We start from the raw sequence: 22,890 nt of genomic DNA on the forward strand, positions 1-22,890 counted from the left end.
GCAACAGGAGAGCTTAGAATGCATCACTAATTTCAATCATAATGAGTAGCAAAAATGCCAGCTTTTCAGGAAAGGGCAAACCTGCCTTGAGGAAAAAGCTCTTTGGGAGAGTCACTCCTAAGCTGATGAGATCCAAAGGGCTGTTATGAAACACAGCCTGAGAAAAGCTCTGGATTACAAACCCTGGCTTCAGGATGCAAAAATTGCTGCAGATTGCTGGGACGTGGGTTTTGCAGTTTCCAGCTCGCCAATACTAGTTAAGTGATGATTTTTGCCAGGATTCAGTTGGACAAAAGCACCCAGGGTGCTGCTAAATCTGGGGACAGTTACTAACAGCCAGTAATGTAAAAACTTTTTTTTTTTTTTTTTAAAGCACTACTTATTTAGTTACCTAAAAAACAAGGTTTAACTTCAGGCACCTCACTCTTGCCAACGCCAGCTGTTGTATGATCAGTTAAGTCTCTTACAGTTGAATGTTTGGTACAGAAAAAGGCACTGTCTGGTTTATTTGCTGCTAAAGGTTTAATAAAACTCATTACTAAATGAGTTTTCACTCATTTCCACTATTGGTGTGATACACATCAACATACAGTTTGAGTGGCTCAAATCAGCTTAATGATTGAGAACAGATTTTTTTTTTTTTAAGCGTTTACAAAACACATTACTATTGATCTGGGAATCTGACACAATTAATTTAAATGTACGTTTAGCAACAGAGCAAAGAGATGACAGGGCATCAGGCAGATCAGGCAGGCAACCTTTATATTTCAGTGCAAACAAGGCGGCAGAGCTGTGATACGAATAAAGCAAAATGGCATACAGAGTATTCACATTCCTTATCTCTTCTCCACAATAGAGCCATAGCTTGTAATCTGACTGCAAAGCCCAAGCACATGAGACACACATGTAGAACTAGATAGTCAAATGCTGTCATCTACTGTCACATTAAAATGAGAAACAGTCTATAACCAGAACCTCTTTGAAATCTGGAGGGATAAAAAGGATGTAGGCCCCAGTTCCCAAAACTACATTAAACACATTGAATACAATGGGACTACACAGCGCACTGCAAGCTGTGCATATGCTTGGGTCAGAAAAACCATTCCAGGAAGAGGCTGTATGAATTGGAAGAGGGTGTACGTGTTCCAATAGGCAGCGAGAGAAGGAAAAAGAGGCTCAAGCTGCAAGAGAACTTCATGTGTTTGAAGGCTGCCGGGTACGTGAATAAACAGGGCAAGCAGTCTGAAAGCATCTGCTGGGTCTTGCAGGTGAGGGGACAGATCACGGATCTGATGTGATGGAGGGAGGGAGCCAATAAAAAGAGCCACAGAGTGAGTGAGCTGGCCTTGGTAACTGTTACTCACATTAGCTGCAAACCACCCGAGGTTATTTGAATCACAGGAAACGAACAAAGAAAGTACAAGTCCTTACAAAGAATGAGAGCACATTCTCCCAACAGGATAAAACCAATACTTTTGACTACTGAGGCTAAACTTTTCAAATCTGTTCCAAAAAAGACATCTTAGATAAACACCTGACAGCATGAATGTTACACATTTCTCTAAGGTTTGAGGAATCAGATACCCAGAAGGTGTATGCTTAACAAGGTAGTTTCAAAGACTGCATAATCCTCAGCTCCTTAAAAAACAGGCCTACTGAACAAGCTAAAGCAGTGAGAATCACTCCTTGCTCACCTTCAATATGCAGATGTAGAGAGGATATTACTGCCATACTACAGGTAAAGAAGAACCACAACAACCTCCTCAGAAAGCTACATCTTAGAAGCAATGTTTTTCTTGCTTATATTCACAAACAGCTTACCTTTCTACTCACAGAGCACAGAAGGGGTGTGCTTGACTCTTTTTGCATACATCCATCAAAATGTAGGAATACACAGGATTGAGAGTATCATAATACTGAAAGTCTGAAACTACAGAAATCATTCAATACAAAAAGAACAGTGGCGCTAGATGGCTAAGATGCCCTAAATCCTACACAACTTTAATTGGACATTGCTATATGACTGTGTTGACTTTCAAAATCATTTACTGCTTAATTTCACTACATTTCTGACAGAGCATCAGCTTGGAACTCTGTAAAATCATATCTTTTACAGGAGATATTCACCCTAGAATAAGACATCAGAAGATAATCACAAGTTATAACAAAAAAAAATCAACTTCAGTTTCCAGTTTTGCTTCAGTTTGAAGCAATTTGCTTCAAAAACCTACTGTGGCTGATAGCATCAAGTTGGCTTGTGTTGAGGCTGTACACCTAATCCCCCTGAAATCAAGGGGACATCTTCTCCCAGGGCTGCTGTGCTGCACAGCTCCTCATTAAGGTCTGACACAACTTCAAGAGATGATGGAGAGTTCTTTCCCTACAGTCTCTTGCATACTGCTGATGCTTACAGTTTCCTGAAACACAAAACTTTAAACATATTTTTTTGAAAAATAAAATGGCAATTATCATCATAAATGGCTACTAATGCTCATAAAAAAAAAAAAAGAAAAGAAAAAAAAAAGAACAATTTAACTGATGGATATGGGAGACTAGCTCTGTTTCCTCATCAGTTTGATAATACAAAGAGATTGATATTTAAAATTTTTGTCCCATGTTTATCACTTTTCCATTTTTCAATAAACACTCTAAAGGCCAGAGTGGATTGGTTTTGCACCATTCAGAGAACAGGAGTGAATCCCATCTCCTGTGAGTCCTCCAACACCAAGATGCTTTCACGTTTGGAAAAGACTGCAATTCTAAGAGAAAGAAAATCAAAAATGAAACAACCTTGGTCTCTGTCAGGTCGAGGACAAAGCTCCAGCAAGAGCAGCCTCAAATGCTGCTTACAAGTCTGCACCTAACATGCACAAAACTCTCCTCTTTGCCTTTTTGACCAAAGCATTTTTCTTCCTTTATAAAAGAATATTCAGAATGGCCTTTTTGCAAATCTGGGAAGTTCTCTCTCACGTGGAAGCAATGCAAGAAGTCTCATGCAAGTATTTGTTGTTCCACAGCATAAAAACAGACAGCAAAGTCTTTTCTGTAATTCACAAAAGAACACATCCATAAAGTTCCTTGAGAGCTACAGTAAGATTATTTTGTTTTTAACTAACCGGTAGGTAACGACATTCGTAAGGCTGCAAGAAAACACAAAAACTGTCATCCAACACAAAAGGGGATTAAGCAACAAGGAGAATAGCCAAAAGGTTACAATGATGTTGCGTTCTCCTGCCAAGCAGAACAGGCAGCTACGTTACAAACTGTGATAGACAAAAGAGAGAGACCAGAATTTGGCAAAACAATGATTAAAAAAAAAAAAAAAAAAAAAAAAAAAAAAAAGTTTTCAAGGAACATCTCTCTTTGAAGACAGTATATGTGGGGTGTACACATGGAAAAAAAAAAAAGATTAATTGTTCCCTAAAACACCGCAATAGCACAATGGTTTTACAGTGGAAAAATTTGATTTATAGCAGATTAATTACCTTCTAGCAGTTTAAAATTAAAAAGGATAGATAAGTTGTTCCCCTCCTTAATGTTTTGAGCTAGATTCTCAAATATTATGATTTATAACTGATGTAATCATTGTTTTTCCACATCTGCTCTGCGGAGTTGAATATCTTAGAGTACTGGAATTATGTTTGTGCTGCATATAGAACAGAATATTGTCATGTCCAACAGCAAGAAAAAGGATTACTCTCAACTGCAGTTTGACAATACATTCAGGTTCCTATGCACTCAACCAGATCTATATGCTACCACAGCTCCTGCCTCTTACACATGTTTTAAGAATTTTTACCAGTCCTCTTCAAGACAGAATTTCACAAGTCCAGTGCACAAAGAAATCCATGCTATGCTTCACTTTTTTTTTTGTTCTGTAAAACTTTCATTTTACAATAACCACTGCCACACGCATCTCTTGACGTGCACGCCTTTCCAGGCATGTATCCATATTTAAATGCAAATGCAAGCATAGTGGAAAATCACCGTACAATTACAGACAGAATCCTACCAACACCCACCCACTGAACACACGCAAAGGCTCTCAGGGGAAACTGCAGGCGCCCTGGCTAATTGCAGCCCGGAGCAGCAGCAGCCCCAGCTGACTGCAACCAAACCCTGTCCCAGCCCCAAGTGTCCCCGTGTCCCACTGCTGGCTCAAGGATGTCCCTGTTCCCCTGCCTGCTGATTAGGGAAGGGACTTCCATGGCTAAGGCCCCCACCACAGTGCTCTGCCCGTCCTTCCCTGTCTGTCCACAGGGTCATCGTAGGCAATGCCCGTGAGACAAATGCAGCAGCGGCACGTGCAGACTGTGCCTCTCCTCTCAAACATGTAGGTCTGAAGCCACACAGGAAATCACAGATCAAAACTAGCACTCCCACCCTTTATCCCTGCCTCGCTACTCATTATCAAGACATTGTCTGCTTACCTGAGAGGTCTGATTAATCATTTGTGGGTTTGCCATATGAAGTATCAATTGTGAAAATTCTGACTTTTCTCTATGAGTTTCAGGCTGAAAACATCAGGATTATATGTTGTAACATCATATGATGTGGGATTGTATGATGTGAGAAATCTTTTGAACGTTCCCTTCCAACAGAATGTGTCTCTCCTTATCTAACTCTACTACGTGTTTTGAGCAGTTTTGATTAGCTCCTGGGAGCATTAAGAACAGAAGAATTACCTTTCCTTCCCCACCTTAACTGCTGGCCCATGTTTCTCCCAGCCCTTCTCCTGCTGTTCTTCAGGAAATATTTTCAGTGTGGTTACAACATGTGTGATCTGCCTGTGCGGAGAAGGCCATAAATCCATATTACCAAATGTTTATCCGAGCTTTTGAACATCTTGGAGAGTGTGGTATCAGTATACCGCAAACCTCAGGGTATACCAGCGCAGGAGAGCGAGCTGGCCAGATACCATGTCATTACAAAGAACATTTTGATCTGGGGATGTAATGAGAAGCAGGTCTGCAGGAAGGTTTCCTCGGTGGCAGCTCCAGTGTGTAGGCGCAGGTGCACTACCCAGACAGAGCGCTGAAACAATGCATTTCTGGCATAGCAAGGACTCCAGCTTGGCTCGACGCTTGCAGCTTTCACATCCAAACCTTGTTACTAGATCAGCCTGGAATGTCATTCTAAATCCATGGTCTCCAGGCATTAATCAAGAAAGGGGGCCGGCAGGAGGGGGGATAGCCTATTTAAGGCTTGTAGTAAGGGAAAAACATGTCCTCCAAAAATGCCGTATCAGTGAAAGGAATTAAGTCACTTTCCTAGCTCGTGGTCATTTTCAGAGACATAATAAATATAACCTGGGGGACCCATACAGTACCTGCAGTTAAGTTGTCATCATGTGCAGATGGATGGTATCTTTGCTATAGCAGTGCATTACATTATTTCCTTAAATTGCTCTCACACTGCAGCCCCTGGAAAAGCACCAAAAGAATTTACTGGGGCTGGGAGACTCAGATTGCACTCAACAAGCCCCAGTGGGCTCACTTGGAAAAAGCATGGGAACTCCCTGCCACTTGGCCATTAAGCCCAGGATAAAAGGGAAGGAGAAAAGCTGTGAGCACTGCGCCGGGCGGCCGCCGCGACCCAAGCCGCAAGCTCTGCAGCCAGGGAGGGCTGCACCGAAAGGACACCGCAGCACCCCTGCTGCGGCTCGGCATCAGGGAGCGCATGAGGGGGCCTTGACCTTGGAGGGTCTGGTTCCCGTGGAAAGCACGATGCAAGGAGGTGTTACAGGGCTTCCCGGGGGAATGACCAGTTCTGAGAGCTCCTGGGAAGCATCTGGGAGAGAGAGGGGAAAAGGAGACAGGGAGATGCCAGGAAATTCAGAGAGCACCAAGACTGGGATGAGATTTAAACAAAACTAAAAAGGAGGACAACAAAGTCAGACACTTCCTACATGGAGGAACAGACAGGAGGTGCACTGGATGATAGAAAAAAATAATAATAAAATAAAAAGCTTGCCACAAAGGACATGACACTCCTTTTAGTGCCCACAGCTCTCTGCATCTGAGGCCTGTTATTCCTCCTTAGAATATCCCCTGCTGGCACAAAGCAAGCTGCCCTGTCTCAAAGCGGATGAGGCCTGAGCACAGCACTCGAGCTTTCTCGTGAAGGCTGGTGGACTCATCAACCAGACTTCCATCTGCTCTCTGTAAACACCGGTGCCTTAGGGATATTTTGAAAATACAGTCACTATTGTGTGCCCTATAAAGATTTTCACAGACATAAATATGGACCCTGTAGTGCAAACAAACCAAAAAAGATTGTTCCCCCCCTTATTTATTTTTTTGAAAGAAATCAACAGACCCACAGAGAAATACAATATTTATCCACACAAATGTCTGCTACAGGCCAGAAATTTGGTTTCTTTACCTTCCCAATACCCCTCGAGAGATAACAGCTTTAAAGCTAAGAAGTGCTGCAATTCAATGGCAAGCCAAGTGGTACAGGCAGTGTGTGCTGCTTTTTATGTATTCCTTTTTAAGAATAGTTGCAGAAGCAAAAAGATTAACTGGCATCTTGCAGGAGAAAAGACAGGTATGTTGCATCTTGGTAATCCAGAAATAAGGGAGAACATAGTGACACTGAACAACAACTTTTAACTGGAAATACTTTTTTGTACGTGATAAAATTACTTGCAGACCTCAGCCGCAGCACAGGAGATAAGTAGGTTCAGTGTAGGGTACTGAGGAATTTTTCAGCCAAATGTTTATTTCAAGACCCTGATTGCTCCGACCTCACCAAGGATGTGGGAAATCCAGTTGCATATCCATCCTTCATCAGATATTTAATTACTGGCATAACTCTGACAGGAGAGCTTGAAAAACGCAGCCGCAAAAGCCAATAATGACTGAGTTATTCGGAGCTCGTTAGGGGTTGTCTCTCCCTGTTCCTTTCCCCCTCTCTTTTTCCCTCCTGAACATTTTAAATACACTAGGTCTTTCCCAAAGCAGAGTTTTGGAAGTTTTAGGGCAAGCTTTTTCCAAGGAGGTAAAATAGGTGCTTCGACAGATCCCCCCTTTGGTATTAGTTCTGGTTCCTGGAGATGACCATTAAGAAATGACCTCAGGTCTCCTAGGCCTAGGCACAGGTATGGGCTGTCCATCACAGGCTGAGGATTCATGCCACTGAGCAGCAGGAGAAACAGTGCTTATGGTGAGACTCAGCAAGCAGCAAGCTGGACTTTGCCCTTGCCAGCCACAAATGCTCAGCTTTACCTACAGCAGCTAGCAGCCCCGGCGATACCTGTTAGTTATTAATGCAGCACAGAAGGGTTTTACCGTACTTTTCACTAGGGCATAGGTGGCAAAGAAAGCACTAAAGAAAGTACAAGTTATTCCTTACAACCACCCATTAAGAAATCTGGACATACCAACTTCAGCCACAGCTATTTCCTTGTCTAACTAAAAGGAAAAAGTGGTTTCTCAGACACCGATGCATGGCAAAAATCACACACTGCCTCATGATCGCTGCATGGTGCTTGGGTTGACATTTACAGGACATCTGGCCGAAAGCACCAGGTTTCCAGAAGAGTACTCACAGAACGTGACGGCCCAACCTGTTGCTTTGGGTTGGTGAAATGCTGCGCTTCTTTCTGGGCTGCCTGACTCTTCTCCCTCTCCCACTACGCTTCATGTAATCTGCTTTCATGCATAATTTTCCAATAAGCGATACAACTAATGGCACACACAGCAGTTATCTTAAACGCTTCCTAATATTTTACGTGCAAACACATTCAGTAATAATTGCAGCCCCAACAGAGATGCCTTAGTCAGTTTTCCTTCTTACGAAAACATGTAAATGTATTCTTTAAAAGTTTTTCTAATAAGTACCGAAGTGAATGCCTGATCGTGCCCTTTACTCGGGACCTAACCCACCAGCTGTTATTGTTCCTACAATTACTAATTACACCGCTGTCATGCCAGGGAACCCATTCTGGTGGGCACCTTGGAGGGGCCCTTTGAAAGGCAGCCCGAAAGGGCTAGGCACGTTTCCATGCATGAGACGTGGTTGGGTTGCGGCACGCTGGCTGGCAGATTTTAAGCAAACAACGAAACGATTTAGAAGAGCTTGATAAAAACCAGCCCGACAGCACCAGCACATATCTATTGTCAGCATCGCAAAGATTAATTCAGTATCATTTCTGGTCCACATTAAGAGAGAACTGAGGCTTGTGGGAAGATACATGGCTATCTGGTGAGGCAAGATATATGGTATTGGATCTCGTGACCTGCAGAGCTCCCTTTGAATGAGTGAATACACAGAGGAGTGCTGCAAGATTGTTCCCTTCATTTTCAGAAAATCAGCAAGAGGCGAAGAGCTATCGTGTTTAGGTCTGATCTCCTTATGCATCTGTCTGTGCATCATAACACTGTCTTCATGCAAGTAAACAGCCGTGAATCATTTCTGCCTCTCAGATTACACACGGAAGCTTTAACCCAAATCACTTTCCAAACAAGCACGTGGCCAATTTTTGTTTTCCAAGTGAGTTTTCCTACTCTTCCCTTCTTTCGGGTGATAGGATGACTGCATGGACAAAGAAAGCAAGACAGCCCTTCCCAACCACTGAAAATTTTTCTTTCCAAGATTTTATTAATTTGCATTTTCCATTTCCTATTTCAAAGGAAAGGTAACCTGCTCAAAGCTGTAAAAAGCCAACCTTTCCCTTAAGAGACTTCATCTTTCTTAAGGGACTAAAATTTCAACTGAAAAAAAAGAAAAAGGGGGAGAAATTAAAAGTGAAAGAAGCAATATTTGGCAATATTTGATGTATTTAAGTATAAGCCAGATGTGGAAGTATATATCTCCAAATTAAACATTTACTGAGTTGGCAGTGATAGAATTTTCTTCTCACACATGCAAACGTCAAGTGTGAATGTAGTCTAATTTATACCTGTGTGTCCACCTGCCACTTGCTACCCAATGCCTCGTATCGCTAAGCAGCAGTTAAGATTTGCCCCCTATACTTCTGCACAGCCCCCTCTCCTCTTGGCACAATAGCATCATTTTATCTCTAAACGGTTTAAGGCTGTGATGAAACATCCTAACTGTGAGACAGCAACATGCATGAATTGGATTCAATGGGGTGACTGGTTTTCTGAAGCCCTGGGAGGAACATAAAGACTACTAAAAGCAACAATAGTTGTAGGTACTGAAAATCTTGGGAAAAAAAATCAGACCATGCAATTTGTGAGTCATAATATAAAGACACAAACATGATGAACACTGTTACACAAGGAAAGGACTCAAGAGTTGCAGATAAACACTGGGGCGAACACTTTTCCCCCATGTGGCTAGAGGGCTCCAGCTGCCATGTCTGTGGTGACGAGTTCATTTTGATTTGGTCTCCCCTTTTCACACCCCTTGCCATTCATTTTCCCATAATATCAACAGCATTTGGCTTAGTATTACCTAGAAAGTGGGCAATCAACACAGAAAGCAGTTGTAACCAAAGAAGTAGATGGGTCTGTAAGAATGAAGTACGGTGACGAAGAGCTGAACCCCCCCCCAATTATCTACTTTTTATGAAGGACAAAACAAAGTATTGCTCTCATCAAATTCTTTAAGATGAGTGTCTCTTTTCTAAGGGATCCAGCAGAATTTATTCTATCAGTCAGCAACGTCCTTACAAAAATGGAATGCCAAAGTGATTTTTTTTTCCAACCTTGAGTTATTTTACACTCTAAAATCACTAGCAGTATGGTAATCCCTGCTAATCAGGGGCCTAATTCTAATCCTTTTTGAGATTGGTGACTGTACATTTTGGAAACTCAGGATGTTTTCACCTGTTTTCCCCAAACAAAATTTGGATTTAACTCGTGGTCAATATCCATGGCACTCAATCATTAGTGACACTAACGAGCTTCTGATTTGCAGGCTTCCAACACTATTGAGAACCTGACATCTTTTGTGTTATCTATGATAGCTGGAGAGTGGCATGCCAAATGCAATGAATGGGGCCAGCAGACATACACCAGGAATGGGTTACCAAAAGGCTTCCCTTTCAGAGCCACCTGAAGTAAAAACACCACGGGGCAATCATAGACATGTCTGACTGTGGATCTTTAAATTCAAGGACAACCTCCTGTTTTATTTGGAAAACAAAACAAAAAGCACCAAAACAAACATACTCAAGCCCTCACCAAGAAAACACCCAAATAAATACAGCCTGTTTTCCTCCTGTATCCATTCAACATCCTGCTCCCCAAAGGTGGAAGGATATGCACAAGAAGAGGTGTCATCAAGGACAGTGCCCACTACCTGCTGTATGTGACCTGCTCCTAACTCAAGCTGCTTTAATCGATCATTTTGCAGGCAGCCTGAGACTGCAGCCTCAGAGCACGTCCTGGCTGGGGAGAAACAACAGCCAGCGGCATCAGGCTGTATTCTGGGATTACCACAGCCCCTGCATGCAGGTCCCCAACTGGGGTGCAGCAGGAGTTTGGCTCTGCCTTGCCACCTGCTCCCCAAGGCAGGAGAAGCTTTAAACATCTTCTGCCTGGCACCACAGGACTGCCCATGGTGGAAGGTGTGAAGTGCACCTCCCTCCCTCTCCGCTCTTGCCAGGGTAAGAAGGGTTGAAGCTGCGCTCCTCTGTAAACTGCACTCAGATCTGTGGGGTATGGCAGCGAAGGGAGACGTTGCCTCATGCCCCGTGCTTGGGAACGTCTTGCTGGCCATGATCTGGCTTACAGGTCTTTACAGATTAACAGATGGTATCTTGGTATATACCTGACAATAAAATGGGAGGGAATTCCAACCCCAGCTAATGTTTGGCTGCCAAACGCTACGCCTACTCATAGCCAAAACAGACCACAGTTGAACTGCAAGAAAAGAAGGGCAGAAGCTGATGGGATGGTTCTTGCCAATAGCAAAGAACAACACGCCGTGTCTGAAAGTACCGGTGTGTCATGATGCACTCCTATCGCAGGCGAGGTGTATCACCACAAAGCCCTGAATGCCGGACCTCCCAGGCTCAGGCTGGTGCGTGCTGGGGCCAAAACCAAACAAGTTTCACTTCTGATGAGATAAGTAAGTGATTTCAGACCATTACTTCAGGGAAAAATCTAGGACCCTTGTTCTACAATAAATGGCTCCTTACCCGGATCTGTTTTAGAAAAGACTGAGTGAACTAGTAAGAAGAAATGAAAACACTGCAACCACAAGCTAGACGTGAAGATAAAACACTAGAGAATACAGTACCATACATACCATATTTATCACACCGCCACAGAAAATTAACAAAAACCCAGGGCAGAAGTTCACACAAAATCAGAATAGCACAACTCTACTGCAAGACATGAATTTCATCCTCCTTCACAAACAGAACTGAGAGGGATGCTCAAAGTACAGTTGAACAGACAAAAGGCAGCTCAAACTTTGTCTTTTGCTGTGCTTCTTCATTCAGCAGACTTTTTTTGGTACTGTTCCATGGAGCGAACATTCTCCATTTTCTTTGAACAAATTGTATTACACTTGTTTCTCATCAGATTACATAAATTAGCTGAGAAGGAATGGATTCAATTACAGTGCAGATTCCAGACCTCTTAAGAACTTACTGCCTAACACATTCCTTTCATTTAATAAACTGGAACCAAATGAGGATTATATCATATAAATAATACTCCCTTGATAGGGCAAGGCAATAAAATGGCAAAAATACTCGGAGGAACCACGTAGATCAAATACAAGAGCCTCTGATATTACCCACCGGATTTAAAATATGAACCTCACATAAACCTAATTGTTCAGTATTTTTAAGCTGTATTGCGAGCAAGAACCTGATTCAGGGGATACCTAAGACTGAGCTTAATATCTTCTGACAGTTAATATCTTCTGACAGCATCAAACAGCTAATTAAAAAACGTGTTGCAGCAAAGTATTGATTTCTGTATTTAAAAGATAATTTGATAGCTTTGCACAAGGTACTAGCCTCTCCTGCAAAATCCAAGATTTACATGTCAATCTCCCAAGTGACTAAAAGTAAATACAACCAAGAGCAAGGGCTTTGGAAAGGTCTGAGTGAGGCAATTTCCCAAACTGAATCATTCTTTAAGAAGGAAGGCAGCATTTTGGAACAACTTAAGCTGATACAATGAATTTAGGAACAACCCTTCTCAACTGAAACACTCATCCATTCTTTCAGCTTGGGAAATAAATGTGCCCTCTACACTAGGACATTTTTATATCTGCCTAAATGTGTAAGTATCTGGGGAAGGAAAATGTGATGAAAAGAGCTAGATTTGAAGCTCGTTAAGAGACTCAAAGGCTGAGGTCACAGAGTATGCATACAGTCAAATTATCTCCATCCACAAACAGCATCTGACACATTTTGAAGAAGCATGGAGGAAAATAAAGAGGCAGAGGAACAAGGCTGCCAAGACAAGAATAACCATTAAATGTACAATTAGCTGCAAGAAAATTCTTTATAGATCATTGAAGAATGGCTGAAGACAGTTTTGATGACAGCCTATGTAATCACAGCTTGTCTAACCCTAAAGCTGTATTTAATCTGGCATACAAGTACAAATACAGCACCCAGCAGGTGAAGTTCCAATTTAGACTTATAGCAAGAAACAAGACATATTTATCTATTCAATAAAAAGTTTTACAGGGGACATGGTAAATTCTCTGCCAACAGGAATTTTTAAATCATAACCGTATACCTTTCTAAACTAGGTGTCAATTATCCAGCTATGTAGTGTATTCAAGACTTGCTAAACTTTATGGCATAAGTTCTGCAGGAGACCAGCTTGCAGAGTCCTTGCAGTTCTTCCTGGGCTTAAAATCTAGAAAACTTTAGACTGAGAAGAATTATAGGCTGTGCAATACACCGAATGGATAATGCAGAACATATCAGTCACACAACAAAATATAAAGTCTGTTAACTAAAAAACAATATTCCAACCAGAAAGAAAAGATTATAGAGAAGGCATGGGAATAGAAGGCACTGTTTGTGAAGAAATTTTTACCATTTTGCTTCAGAGAATGCATGCAAATTTAGGCCCTTCTCTGTTGCTGTGGTTTGGAAAACAATCCAAACTTTTTATTTAAATTTTAGAGGGATCCAGATTGGCATGCACTTTCATTACTATTACCACGGACAGCCTTGCATTTCAAAGCCTAGGTCAAAAATTGACCAATTTTTATATGGCATGCACAACACAGGCTAACAAACGAGAATAGCCTGCAGCATAGAGCTCAAGTTCAGCAAAGTTTAATCTTCTATTTAAACTTTTTCAGGGTCAAGTCAAAGTTAGAGGCCTCCACTTCTTCTGCCCATTGCTCTTCCAAAAGAAGCTGCTGGCCACCTAATGGCTAGGTGGGCCTCAACATACCCACATGGATCCCTGCCTCTGCCTACCATCTTTGTCAATGAAGAATGAACGAGAAACAAGACAATATGCCAGCACCCTCAGCCTGCCCATTTCAGCTTATTTGACACCTCCAGAAAAGCCATCATCAAAATGTGTCTTGTAATACACAAATTACAAATTAGCAGGAGACTTCAGCTTGGTGGCCAGGGAAGGTGGGCCTTTTGTCACATTCTGTACCACCCGCTGGGACCCTCCTGAGTTTGTGGACCTAAGAACTCTCCTCACATGCGTGCTGAACTGTGACAGGCCAGGGGCACTCGTTCACAAGGGTTTGCAAATGTCTCTGACAAGAGCTCTGCACTCATTAGTTGAGTTTACGTCAACTAGGTGGGGAATAGTGCTTAAAGGGAATTCACCTGTTTCAAACTTCTACAGTACCAGCTAAATCTTTTGTCCTGGGCTTCCTGATACCTGTTCTCTGTCTGGCTGATAACATTCACAATGATAATCACAAGAGACATGGCAGGAAAAAAGGTCCTACTCTGAAGATACTGAACTGGTGCAAAATGGGATGCTCAACAACACCTGTGAGCTACAGAAATGCATCACTGTTTGAGATGTTCTCTGACAGGGCGAGGCCTGTATGAAAAGCCATGTGTAGGATGCATCTAGAATCACATTGTCTAACCATAAAGGTTTTTTCTTTGGCCAGTGTACCAATGTGCCAACACGTCGTGATCTGTGGGTATACTTATATGTAGAGTTACACATTTGTATATGAACCTTGTTAACTAGGCTTCATACATTCATATCAATATATAAATTAAACAAAGTGGTCTTCCTGGCAATGTGCATGCTTTATCTGAACTTCCCTCTACCTTCAACTGGTAAATTCAGATGCAGTTTTCCACATGTTATATATAAGGCTGTTCAACTAGAATATAAGTTATGCCTTAACCTCCCCACCCCCAGCACACGCTTTATTTTTTTTTTTTAACAGTAAAGTAAAATGAAGCTATATTCTACCCTTAGAGGGAATGAAAATACAAAACTGTCTATGAAGAGTTTGTAGTAGTTTTGACACAAGGGAGGAAAAAAGAGGTTGAAGCTTATATCAAAAGAGACTTTTTCAATATAGAATAAACAGGACTAAGCACAGCTCCTGGATATCACTGACATCTCTTTTTGCGTATGGTGATAACTTAAAATGCTTATTTATGAGCCTCTAATAATATCCTAATATGTAGACAGGTCATAACATGCAAAGCAGACACAACGGTGTGTTCACTCTTGTTCTTAACTCGGTTATGAACACCAACCGACTGTTCATCTCTGTGATTTAGAAGTGTAAAATTTGGAATTTTGCTTCACATCTCAGGCAATGCTGAGAAATTTGTGTGCTTCTTTGCCTCATTACTGACATCTGCTGTACTTTAAATGAATGGCACAACCTCACCAATCCACTTGTTCCCTCCAACACTCTATCCTGAACACCAGAATTTGACTTGAACAGCATGCGCAGTGATTTGCATTGCTTCCAAAGAAATAATTTGCATTACAGAAAACCACTCTCAGAAATTTGAGAAAATGCAGTAATTCCTTCGTACTGGGCACCTTTTCACCAGGAGATAAGTAACAGCATATGGCATGGCAGCGAGCTGTTCACAGGTCTTACATTCTAGCACATGGGAAGAGAAGACTTCCATACTAATTCACAGCACCAGCTGAAATTTTTACGATTTCTTCCCCCGTTGCCAATGACACCTGCTGCCTCACACACAGCTTTGGTGCCCAGGCCCCAGGCAGACCTCAGCTTTGCCACACCTCTTAAAATTGGCCTTCACGTACAGACGCATGCAAGCATCTCTCACGCGTATATCTCTTGGCACAATGTCACAGGATATATCTTAAAGAAAATATATTCTTCTGTTTAACAGCTTACTGATGGACTTTATCACTGATCATAGGCAACACCACCATAAGACTTGTGCACGTGACCCGCTTTCAAAGCGAAGCATCCTCCCAAAGACCTCATGGAGAGTGGGGAAAGCTAGAGATGGCTACTGCCACATCTCAAGAAGTATGCTCTTACCCATTAAAGCACATCACTATTTATAGGCTCCTCAGGGTACTGAAAGATGCAGAGACAGGCAATGGCTGTATCGTCCTTTTTAAGTTTTATTCTCTGAACTAAACAAATCTGACAGTATCCTTCCTTTAAGCTGTTCTCTATAACTGATTCTGATCCAGTGCAAAACACTTTCACAGGCTCTCTTCTCACCCAAAATCATTTAAATCTCTCTCTTTCTCTCGCCTAAAAGCAAGTAAGTGGAAACAAAGTCAAGACAAATACCTCAAATCTGTTTTCCGAGGCAAAAGTCTCTTCTTTCCACTGAAGTAAGCTTCAAAATCATCTGTTGTCAGTCTGTATGCATAGTCGATGTATGCAGACACCTCCTGGTGATGAGAATTATAGTCACGAATGTAGATTATGGACTGAAAAATACAAAGAAGGCCACAAATGAAGGGTGGAGACATACATATGCATTCAGATTTCTGTGTAAAAACACTTAGAAATGATATAAATATTTTCAGTTTCACCTGGGCCAGACTTCTGTTGAGACACTCCTGTTACAACATATTATGGCATATTCTTAAGAGAAGCCAAGCAGTGTTGAAATAAAAATAAACAGAGATGCAGTATCATGCAATGTGCCCTTGTGTGTTCCCAGTGCCTTCTGCTGCCACTCTGTGAGGGTGAAGATTTTCCATAGGTCCCTGGGCCACATCTGCCAGCCCTATGCAGGCAACCCTAACACAGCTGAATGCCACAGGACACCTACTTTTCAGCAACAGAACTGAACGAAGGGTGTTTTTGTGTGACCACACTTCGGTGCTACTGTGCATGCCCTAATTACAGGATCAAAGCAGGTGAGAATGGTACTTATTTTGGGTTGTGACTCTACAGCCATGAAAAGGCTTTGCTTATTCAACTTAATATTCACAATGGATTTGTAGCTTTTCAGAAAGACAACAGACTGGAAACAGGTTACCACACATACACCTCTCCCACGGTATGATCAGGGAACAGAGCGGATCCCGCCAGCCCCCTCTCCTGCAAGACCACGCCTGTGCCGTTTCACTCTTGACAACTGATGAGTAGCAGAGCAAAAATGTGAGCATTCAAATACATGCAAACAAACAGCGCTGCAAAATCCATGCCTAGAAATACAGCCAACCAAAGCAGGATGGCTACAAGTAGGAGAACACAAAAAGAACAGATTTACCAGTCATAAAGTCACGCCTCTGTAAATTACCCAATTAGCTTTTGCACCTACACATGTCACCGCTGAATTAAAGGTGGCAGTAGGGCACCTGGAAGACAGCAACACATTCAGCAGCAGTTCTGGCGTGTTAGGGTCATAACACGTGGAAGAATATAGTACATCGGCTCTCATGCTGCTGCTGAAATGCATGTCACGGGCAGAGGCACTGATGGGACGGCTTTCCACTGGCGGAAAACCTTGTTTCCTATTTTCTCTGCACTCCTTCTGTGCTCCTTTACCTTTTAATTGCATTATTTTCCAGTGAAACTGAGAACAGCTTGGTAGAAGGCAATTCTTCTTTGCACACCTCCACAATGCAAAAAGCAAAGAAATGATAGGATGAGTGCGGACTTGAAAGACAGAAGAGTTCATGCATCCTGGGACCCACATAAGAAAAAGTAAATGCTGAGAGGAAAGGTTAGTAGGTAGGTGTACAATAAAAGTATTTCTTAGCTCTGTGCCTGTTTGTTTTTACGCAGCTGAAATCAGGTGATATTTCTTTTTTGAATACAGGGGAAATGGAAACAATACCACATGGAACTCTTTCAAAAAGCATTCTTTATTTTAACAGCAGCAGATTTCTAGAGTGTAATGGTTTATCTGGCAAGCTGTTGTTATACTAAGACATACTTCCTTTTCCAATTTCACATTTAATTCCATCAAAACATGTGTTACTCATTTTGCAGTTTTGTACCATCGATGTTGTTGATATAAAGAGCCAGAAGAATCTCCTGCAATACATCTGACCATCTTGAAACATGTCTCCTCCCCTATTCTCAGCACGCCCCATTTTGAACAACCAATTTGTGTGTCTGGACAGCCTGGTAAGGACAGAGATAAGGCAATGAGAAAAAAAGACTGTCTACCACACCGCAAGGTGACCGCACGTTGTACCCACGTTTCTGTAACAAAACTAGGGGCATGCTGTACATCTAAAGAACAGGATTCATCATCCTTCAGAAAAGTTAGTTTTATATGAATACCTTGACTTGCATAGTATGATCCAATCATTTGAAGAGCTGACAGATGTTACAGTATTTTTTGCAATATTAAAAACAGGGTTATCTTTCAAGGCTCTTCTGCTTATAAAATTTATCTCCTGAAGTAATGTTCACATATTATCAGCTATAAATCAACACCAAACTACAGGCAAGCATACAGACTATCATCAAAATTGCTTTATGAACTCTAAGAAACCAACCAAAATATCTAAACAAAAATGTTTTATGTTAAAGGTATGCTTTTGAGGCCTCTTTCTTAGAACTAAAGGCCTTTGATCCTTCTCATCCGTCAACATGGTTTCTCTTCTTTCCTCATCCATGATTCATTTCTAACCACCTATAAGCATTCATTCATTAAACTATGAATCAGCTTGAATTTTCTTAAGATACTCTAAACTTGTCACGTCACACCTTTTTGCCCCAGAGAAGACTTGCACAAATTCACACTCTTCTCCCAAAATTATAAAGCTCTTAACTTAAAAATAACTCAAAGAGAAAATAAAAAGTAACATTAAATCCATGAAGAGGAAAATCTTCTAAAAGTCATACCGATCCTCTTCTGATTTGTCTCTAACACAACAAGCTAAGTGTGGAGCTTGTGCTTTACATCCATCTGTAAGCTTTCAAGAACATATTGTATGGTGAAAGGTGGAACAGCTTTAATTTAAGATGAGGTTTGAAAGCTACACTTACGTATAGCTTTTGGGCCTAAAAGCAGAACGTGTTTACAACTGGGGTAAACTGACTTATGATTACAACAGTTTGGAACAAATTAGCAACACAGAGTTCCTTTTACTGCTTTTCTGACGAGAAACTAGAGGGGTACAGAAGTGCTGTTTCTAGTTGCACAAAGGACCAAGGAGTTCCTGTAGTTTCAATGGGCTGGGGAGCAGACCTAATGCTGCCTTCAGCACTAGCACACAGGTGGGACTTTGCTCAAAGCCACACAGTTGTGCCTAATTCAGCCATAAATTTGGCTGGCAAGAGCCTGCACATCCCTACAGGAAACAATCAGTGCTACTGATGCTTTTGAGAGAGCCACAGATAATTCTGGACACAGATAATGCTGGACACGAATGAAACCTGCATTTCACTAGTGAGGAAATGCACATGAGGGCATGTTCCTTTGCCATATGCAAGGGGGACACAAACCAATGGATTCAGAAAGCTTTGGCAGTATTCAGGGACTGTGACTCTGCCAGGAGAACAAGCAATACATATTTCCTTCCGAAATTTAGGCATGTCTCAAAAATGTTGCCACTCCACATAGAGTGAGTTCAGATGTTACACTCCCTCCAGTGCTGATGCTGGAAGAGGCAGCGGGAGAAGGGCTACTGGAAAGGCTCTGACAGCTGCCTCTCACCAGCGAGGGTTTTACCATGGAAAGGGAAATGCAATTTGCATCCTGCATATCTAAGTTCAAGGAGATTGTAAGAAAAAAAGCTCTGACCTTTTTCAGGTGACATGAAGAGAAGTCTAAACCCATAGAAAAGGGAGATGCAATATTTACAGAGGATAAGTATAAATCTCTCCATACATTTATATAAATATACTTGTAATAATTTTCCATATTCATTTATTATACTTCATACATGTATATAAATATAACCCTCTCCCTGGTAGAGATGCTGAGGAGGTAGACAAAGTTCAGGATTGGGAAACCATGATTTGGAACAAAATAGCACCTTACATTTCTTTGCTTATCCTTTTTGCTTCTATCTTCAGTTGTGTATTTTTACACTAAACAAATACTCTGTGATGCCAATGCTCTGATTATTCCAAAACCTCTTGCATCTGCTGCTTCCTATTGACAAAGGCTGAAAATTCACAAGGCTAATTCACTTGGCTATGCTAAATACAGGGCCACATTCTTCAGGAGCATAGGTATGTGATCCTTGGAAAAGGCTAATACCAACTTGTCATATTTCAAACCAGTTTAACAAACAAACAAACAACAAGCCACTGTGAATAACCAGTTCATTCAAGTATTTATTGATCTTTTCAACTACATGGACCATTTTTCCAATGCTATCTCCAATTAGGAGATAGCATTGGAAATTGGGGAACTGATTCCAGTTCCCCTGGCCTGAAATCAGGTCCTGTGCTGCCAGTTCAAAGCACTGCAAGTAGAGCCATTAGATGGGGATAAAGATGTAATTAAAATCTACTTCTGGGTATTTCAAGCACAGGCGGAAACTCCAAGTAGTACAAATCCTACAGTGTTTAATTTTCAGTTCCATGTCTGTTCGTTTCCCCCCAAATTCTAGAGACTCAGTTCATTTCAATAATTCTTTTGGATTTTTTTTCTGTACCAAACCTAAACTACAAAACTTTTGCAAGTTGTACACTGTGGTACACACTGCTTCCTATAAATCCGTATACTGACAACTATTGCACGTACTGGGCAGGCCGCCTTGCTCATGGCACGCACCTGATTAATCACAAAGATCCTCTCCAGCCTCCTGCACACACTTTAATTTGAATAGCACCCTCAGGGCTGTTTCATCCAACTCATTTAAACCAATGAAACAGAACTGTGTGATCTTTGTGTCATGCTCCAGGTTCATGAAAGAAAAAAGGAAGAATAGAAAAACTGTCCAGGCAAGAAAAATAAAAGAAAAATTTCCTTTGGCTGCCATATCGATAAACACTGGGGACTCAATTCTCACATACATTAATATCATTACATACTGTTCAGGGAGTATAAAAGCATTTCGAAAAAGGCACAGACTACATTTACCCCTTGCTTACAGTTGGCTTATGCTTTGCTAGCACTCGTGTGGTTAAGAGTCAGGCCCACAACTGTGATGACTTCTGTGCCGAGTTTTTCTGGGTTTTGAAGCATGTTCTTCAAACTGCTTCAAAAGCTACTGAAATGTTCTGGTTAAAAGGCAGGATCATGCAGCCATGAAGGCCTTCTGCCTTTGTCTCTAGAGGAAACAAACTGCTCCATGCAGAATTTCCGTGCAAAATCTGAGAAAATATTGTATGCTTGGGTCCAGTACCATTTGCAAGTTTTCAAGTTATAAGAAAAAAAATAATAAAAAAACACCTGCCAATGATTCATTCCTATATACATTACTTCATGCACTGGAACGTGTCTCCTGAAACTGGTTTTGATTCCCAGCAAGACTTCATCATGGACACCGAAATGCCAGGACTTGCCCATTATTTGGGGTATATTTATATGCACTAGGAGACAGGTTCAATGTTCAGAAAAGACAGCACACCTGCTTCCACTGACATCTGCGAGCACTGATCAGACTTGCAGGGTCTGAGGAGAGTTTGTTTGCATTTTTTCCTACCTTGTAAACACTGCCAGTAAGAATTACATTCTTCAGACTAGGCTAAATCTTGGCTCTTTAAGATGTTCCAAACCTGAAGGATTATTTCTCCCTGGTTAGAACATCAGGCTGGGACCTGTGAGGAACAGGTACGAGTACCTGCCCCGGACTGCCATGCTGCAGGGACAGTCCAACCTGTGGTCTCAGTCCACTTTTAAGTAATGCTGCATATCAAAGAAGAGCTGAAAACCTCCTGAAAAGGGCCTCACCCCTGTGAGCGCTGCCCATGGACAAGAAAGCTGTCCATCACTGTTTTAAAGGTGAAGCAGCAAACGAGCTCTTTGTGCTAGCAAAGGTTATAGAAAGCGCCAACACTGTTCAGAAGACCAGCTAAATTCCCAAGGAGGGGAGAAAAACGACAGGCAATTTTTAGGAATTAGAGCTAAAAGACAGACATTGGTTATCTTACAAGAACTTTTAGCTCTCCCTAAACCTTTCCTGTGTCCTTAAGGCAGAACACTGCTGCTCTTTAAGAGAACATTTTAATACAAGCTTTCTTTAAGCACTTCTCTAGCACATCCTAAAGGCTAACAACAGCAGGTTTCTAACTGCATCCCAGGGCTTTGCTGGCCTGGGACCTACAAGATGGCAAATTAAATGGAGCGTGCCATGATTCACCTTACTTTGGAACTTTTGCAATACAAATCCACTCACGCTGGAGTTCAATGTAGCTGAGCAGACAGAATATGTGGGAATATAAAGAGACCAGCCTGCTGTCTGGTGAAACAGTCTTGTAAGTGCTTTAAAAGCACGCCAACCTGAAGGTAGCTGACGGGAAAGTAAAGACAGACAATATTTAGGAGTCAATTACTAAGCCACTGAGGAAGCGCTTTTCATGGGGACAATATAACAGGTGGGGACCCAGGGGCCCGAGCACAATTAGGCTGGAGGGGACAGGCATAAAACACATTACCAGTTAAAATATATTTTTAACGAGCAGCAATTTATTTTTGTTGTGTCGTGTTTGGCCTTATTTGCCACCCGCAGATCATGTTACGTCTAATAGAAATACCAGCGGGCAACAGTAGTCGGAGAAAGGACCTCACCTCTGTATCTTTAAAACAGATGCTATTCTCATTTCTGCTTTGCAAGTAGGAATAAATTGCTGACCTGGTCTCTGGGCCAGCCGGGAGTGAAAACAGTGTAAAACATAAGCTTGTAGGTTGGGACTTTATCTCTTGCACAATTTGATTTTGGGTGGAGAGAAAGGGAGGGGGACTAGCGCAGAAATGTGTTTTCCTTTTAGCAGAGACATTGAGCCACCCCTAAAGCAAGCCTAGAATGTGCTGTGTGCACATTCCCACGTTTTCAGCTGGGAATACCATTGTCTTGCTGATGCTAATTTTGAAACGTTTCTAGAGCTTGCAATACATCTGAAATTACTTCAGTTTCCTTCTCCACTGCTCAAACACACCAAGCAGACTTTTGGAATACATGCACCTTTTACCTACCTGTTCCTGCAAAGAAAAAAATGTGCTTAAGAGAAAGCACTGAATCACAGCAGCCTTTAGTCTGCTTTCTCCTCATCTACCTAAAACAAGCATGATGTAGACTAAAGGTGAAAGTAAATAAATAAATAAATAAATAAGAAGTGATTTTAACAGACAGTCAATTGTCCTGGGACACCAGGACATGCAAAAGTACTCTTTGATATTTTATTTTGTTAGCAGAAACACTCAGACAACAACTTAGCTGTAATTGAAAGCAACTTGTACTCTACCTTGTGTCAAATGACAAAACTCTTGTGGTTCACAGGGACCTATTTCATACTGGTGTTGCAGGAGTAAGACAGAGAGCAGGCCCTACAGATGGCTAAAATTATTACTCAATACTGCAATTCTCAGACACAGTTTAGCTTTCACTGAGGGAAGCAGAAGACCACTATGCTGAA

At 41.7% G+C, this 22,890-nt stretch overlaps 1 protein-coding gene across 1 annotated transcript in view; it reads right to left on the bottom strand.

Annotated features, from left to right (window-relative positions):
* Positions 1 to 22,890, bottom strand: part of CFAP299 (cilia and flagella associated protein 299) — a 143,035-nt gene that overhangs the window by 13,592 nt on the left and 106,553 nt on the right. The window contains exon 3 of the mRNA XM_082758562.1: positions 15,682 to 15,824. Coding sequence (XP_082614688.1) covers positions 15,682 to 15,824 — 143 coding nt within the window. The remainder of the gene's footprint in view (positions 1 to 15,681; positions 15,825 to 22,890) is intronic.

The sequence above is a fragment of the Aythya marila genome (assembly GCF_965140915.1).
Source record: "Aythya marila genome assembly, chromosome: 4".
NCBI classification, from domain to species: Eukaryota; Metazoa; Chordata; class Aves; order Anseriformes; family Anatidae; genus Aythya; species Aythya marila.